General features: G+C 29.3%; 1 protein-coding gene across 1 annotated transcript in view; it reads left to right on the top strand.

Moving 5' to 3' along the window:
* Positions 1-3061, top strand: part of gem (transcription factor CP2 like gemini) — a gene marked incomplete at its 3' end in the record, with an annotated part of 37001 nt that extends 33940 nt beyond the window's left edge. Inside the window, exons 12-14 of the mRNA XM_018516569.1 lie at positions 1835-2087; positions 2488-2938; positions 3027-3061. Of these exons, the coding sequence (XP_018372071.1) occupies positions 1835-2087; positions 2488-2938; positions 3027-3061 (739 nt within the window). The remainder of the gene's footprint in view (positions 1-1834; positions 2088-2487; positions 2939-3026) is intronic.
* Between the last annotated feature and the right edge of the window lie 2530 nt (positions 3062-5591).

Raw genomic sequence — 5591 nt, 5'->3', positions numbered from 1 at the left:
AGAGAGGGAGGGAGGGAGAGAGAGAGAGAGAGAGAGAGAGAGAGAGAGAGAGAGAGAGAGAGTGTGTTCACTATTCAATACTAACATAACGCGTTCTTATGCAGACAGTCTTACAATAAAAAGTATCGATGACTATTTGAACATCACATATGAACGCCAATTGAATCTTACTTTGAATTCAATGCCACAGTCAAAGAAGATGCTTTGCAACGTTTAAGTTACTTTATTTTTATATCGTTATTTAATTAATAAGTAATAATAAAATTGTGTTTACATGACTTTCGCATTTAACTAATAAAATTTGAGGTTTCTAATATATAATTTAATAAATTATATTACACAGTCGCCAATGTATGCCCATTTCATACAATTATAATTATAATATTTGACACGTATGAATTTGAAATTATAAAAAATCAATTGCATGAAATTAATTTTCTTGTTTTATGCAAGAAAATATATATCAATTGACCTTGTGAAAATTCAAACAAATAAGTTAACTTATTTTGGACATACATGTGACTATTACTTTCCTATTGTCTTTTAAATTTTTATTTGAATTTATTATCATAAGAAAAGTTAATTTTATATCGATTTTTGTCTAGAAACGTCTATCTGGGATATTCCCATGTTTTTTGTTTTTTCATGTACGTAAAATTGTTCAGCTGAACATATAGAGGAAAGTCGCCGATACTGACATAGGTCTCCTAAAGTGACACCCCCTTATTTCTCAGAAACTAACTATTGCACTTTATTAATACTAATAAAATCATGATCTGTTTAGCTAATTAAAGAAGTACAAACTCATAATTCATATATTTGGCTTATTTCTATACCAAATCAGCTAAAAACCAATTCTATGAATCCGAGAAGAAAATTCTTACGGTGTTCTTTTGCAAATTGCGTAATTAAAATAATAGTGACTGTATTATTGATAATATTATGTCATTTTAAATGTTTATAGTTTCATAAATTAGTTTTCTTTACAGAATAGGATATATTTTTATTTATAAAGTAGGGACGTTGGTATTATTGTCTACTATGTCAGTTTTGGAACCCATTTTGTCAGACGCTCATTTTTGCATAACTTACGAAAAACTTAATTATTGCAAAATTGCAAACAGTATTATAAAAATTGCTTATACTATCTGATAGAAGACACTTTTTACTTTGTATTTATGTTTTTAAAGTTGTGTTTTTACCTTTTGTTTAAGACATATTGTCTAAAAACAAAATGGTATGTCGGTATCGGTGACCTTCCTCTAAGTGTCAACAGTTCTTGATTTATGTTGCATGCACAATTAATAAGACAGCTGACGTTTTATGACGTATCTCAACGAATACGAATATGCGCATGTCCGAAGTGCGTTTTTATGTTATGTATCACGGAGAGAATTTTCTTTTAAAATTTACCCTGAAAATATGATGATTGTGGTACAATACAATATTTTAAAGATTTTTACCATGCACTTCAGTAAAATTGATCAAACTTATTTTATACTTTATTGTAGTTTTATTAATAAATGAGAGAGATTTATATTAAAATTCTTCGAAATACAATGTTGTCCCACGGCTGTCATATTTTCAGGGTAAATTCTAAGAAAAAATTCTCTCCGTGATATATCGGAAAAATATAGCAAGAAAATCATCGCGACATTCCGGAAGGAAATAATTACAACCTCATAATATTGTTACTGCAAATGATAGATGCAACAATTTGACATATGTAAAATGTCTGCATCTTTATAAAATGCATTTTTATAATTGCATTTTCAAATTTTTAAGAGAAACCTTAACAAGTAATTAATATGCTATTGGCTTTGATATTTTCTAGATCACCACAAACACGCACGACCATCGGCGGCAATTCTTCTCCGGTAGTCGCCCCATTAGCACTTTCGGTTTCTAATTCTGGTATCGTACCATTGGTTCCGGCTTCAGACGCCGTGAAGGAAAACGTGGGAACGGCGCCGGCCTTGCCATCGCCCGCAGCCATATTGCCAGATCAACCTTGCATTGAAGCTGATGTTAGTTTGACAGCACGCAAAGCTACTTCCCCGCAGCAACTAATCGAGTTTATAAAAACAGTAAAGATCCTTATTGTGGGAAATTAATTAATTTTTCGATATTGAATTTTTTTGTTCAATATTTTAAAGTAAAGAATCGATAAAAAAAGAAAATGTTTCATGTTACATATGCATAATAAAAGCGATGTGAATTGGGTAGCTCAAAATTTGATACAATCGTCCTAATTGTTAACTTTATATTCATGATTCTTAGAGAAAACTTTTTTTTTTCAAAAATATAGTTCGATGTAAGATACGAAAACAAATTACATGCTACTAGAAGTATATTTTTGGAAAAAAAGCATTTTCTCTAAAAATTATGAATATAAAGTTAACAATTATATAAAAGGATGATTGCATAAAATTTGAAGCCGTCCAATCCACATTGCTTTTTATGATAACTTTATATGAAATCTCGCAGGGTGCCCCATGTCTCACCGAATTACCACCCGACGCAAATGCCACACAGACAACCGCCTGGCTTCGCGCCAGCCGATTCAACGCATTCGAGTCAACATTTGCAAGTTTCTCTGCATCGGATATTTTACGCTTGTCTCGAGAGGATCTAATCCAGATCTGCGGCGTGGCAGATGGCATTCGACTGTTCAACACATTGCATTCTAAGGCTCCGACCCCGAAACTTACTCTCTATTTCTCGTTGGAAAGCAATGGCTCACTTTGGAGAGTCGCCTACCTCGATAGTTTAACGAGCACCGCTCTCACAAACAAGTTGCTCAATGCTCTAAACTTGCCTCACGACCGACTTCACTCAATACTGTTCCTAGGACCACAGGGTATACACGTGTTGGTCACTGACGAGCTGGTAGCAAACATGAAAGACGAGAGTATGTATCTCGTTGAGACTATCAAAGGTAAATTTTATTTTATTATAATTTTATTTATGATTTAGAAAAAGATGATTTTGGAAAGACTAATAACGCCAATATATATTTTTTCCAGATCCGGCTAGCGAGCGTTACAAATTATTAATAAAGTCAAAGATCATTTGAATAATTTTTGTAAATTCTCTTTTTAATCATTATTTTTTATAAATAAATATGTACAACATAATCAGAGAAGAAAAGAGAAAGAAGCAGAAAAATCGATAAAATATATAAACATTTACAAAACATTTGCGGTATTATAGTTTTATACATAATATTACCCGAGAAAAAATGTTATATATATATGTATATGGACATATTTTATGTATATAATTGTATATAAAATATGTCAATTTTTTATATAATTATATATAATTATGTACGAAATTTTTTTCTGGGTAATTATATCTATTTGTATATCATACTACATCTACAACACAACTGTTGAAACATACTCATATAGTCATATATAATATATATAAATATATAAGTTGTATGTATAGCACTCAAACTTTCCAAGTACCCGGCCTTTGAATGTGTACAAACGTATACAAATTGAATTTATACTGAGTTTGTTAAAATACTCAATTTTAGACAACTCTTATTTGGAATTATATCCGTTAGGAAGAATGCAAGATAACCAGATAATCAATTTTGCGACTTATTTAGAAGAGAATTTAGTTTAAATATTGACAATAGAATCTAATATTATTCCATCCATTATCGTAGAGCATTTACGAGCTTTCATATTATTTTAGTAAGGGCGACAGATATATGTAAGATTTTTATATACATTCGCACGATTGGGATGACAATGGAATTGTGTAGCTTCGTATAGAAGCAAACTCGTAAGTGACAGGGTCTTTGATTCGATTCCTCATTCTACATACGGATTTTAAATTGGTAATCTACACGAAGTAGATCTCTGGAGAGATGCAAGGGGTTGAACTAGTAACCCATTCCCGAAAATTTAAACAGATAAAATTATTAATCAATTAATGTTTCCTGGAGAACATTAATTAATTAATTAATATCTTCCGAAGTATATATATAATAGAAAATGACTAGATCGCGCGCAAAATTTAAGATATATTATAACGAGAGAAAAAACAATCATCCTTCTCCTCCTCTCTGCTATTGGGCACTAAGAACTAAAAAGCTGAGGGGCGTTCCCCAACGTAGTCTTTTTTTGTGCTATTTCAATATTTAAATATTATGAAATTACGAATATTTTGAGTTTATTATGAAGTAATTATATAAAAGCGTATGTTTTTGGAATGCAAACTAACATGTAAAATTTCGATTATCATTTTATAACATTATTAACGGCGAATTTTAAAAGGTATATAATGTGATTTAATATATATGTATTGTACTCAGTAAAAACCAGAATAAGAAATGGAAAGATAAGAGATTACGTAAAGAAAAATAAGATTTATACATCATTCTTAGTACAATTTATGAAAACGATCGGTTTTCGATATATGTGCCACGCTAAAAATAAGTAGAAAATTTTAATTTTGTATATAATTGTTACTGTTTTTTGTTGACTTAATAATTTCTGTTTAAAATATGTATAGATTCTTTCTTGCTTTTATAAACTTTTAACATGTTAATATTGTTAAATAAAATAAAATGACGTTATTATTGTAAAACAATTAATAGAATTGACTGTTACAAGATTTATACTAGTTCAAGTTTTTAAAAAATAATTTTTGTGTCTTTATTAATAATGTGCCAATATAGACGTAATTATTTCAAGTATTTGAAATAAGATAGATATAGTAAACTGTAAATTGAAATAAGAGAGACATAATAGTAAACGAAATATTCTTATTTTATTAATACAAACATTACGTTACGGGAAGTACGAACTGTACGGAAAAAAAATGGGATTTTTATACTAATATTTTTGAGATTCTGAAATTTTGAAAATTTCATAAAATATGAAGTTTAAGTTACAATTGTATATAGATTCTTTATATTACAATATTAATTTTATACAAACATCAATGCAGCTTATTATATGATAGCTAGTGCCTGTTAAATAATACATTAAGATTTTATTAAGGAATATATAGTTTATATGATTGTGCGTTTCCATATGAGGGGTATGAAATAATAACACATTTTATAATGTGACGAAAAGCATATGAACTAATCATTGACTATCTAACAATTATGATTTTTATCATAAAAAATTGTACTTGTAACTGGGAACGCTCACTGCGATTTTATAGTGTGATATCAATTATGAAGAGTTCGATATATACTGTAATTATAAATAAGTATAAATGTATGTTATTTAGTAATACAGTTTATTTTTCTGTTACAATTTAACAGTTGAAAAATATATTGACATTTTGAGAACGAAAATGTATATGTCGATTTATATTAACTTTGTTGTATATCTTATACAAGTGTTAAGTTAACGAAATGGCTCAATAAATACTTCTTCATGCCAATTCTTATTATGCTTTGTTTTTCTAAATTAAAAATTAATCAAAGGAAAAGTTTCCTGTGTGTGTGTGTGTGTGTGTGTGTGTGTGTGTGTGTGTGTGTGTGTGTGTGTGTGTGTAAAACTTATGTTTCAAATTTATTATAAGAAACCGTTCGCCTATTCGTCAATTAAATTTTTCTA

This window comes from Trachymyrmex cornetzi, unplaced genomic scaffold (assembly GCF_001594075.2).
Source record: "Trachymyrmex cornetzi isolate Tcor2-1 unplaced genomic scaffold, Tcor1.1 scaffold641, whole genome shotgun sequence".
Classification (NCBI taxonomy): domain Eukaryota; kingdom Metazoa; phylum Arthropoda; class Insecta; order Hymenoptera; family Formicidae; genus Trachymyrmex; species Trachymyrmex cornetzi.
Note: the sequence above shows the minus strand (reverse complement) of the source record. Positions and strands in the feature narration are given on the sequence as shown.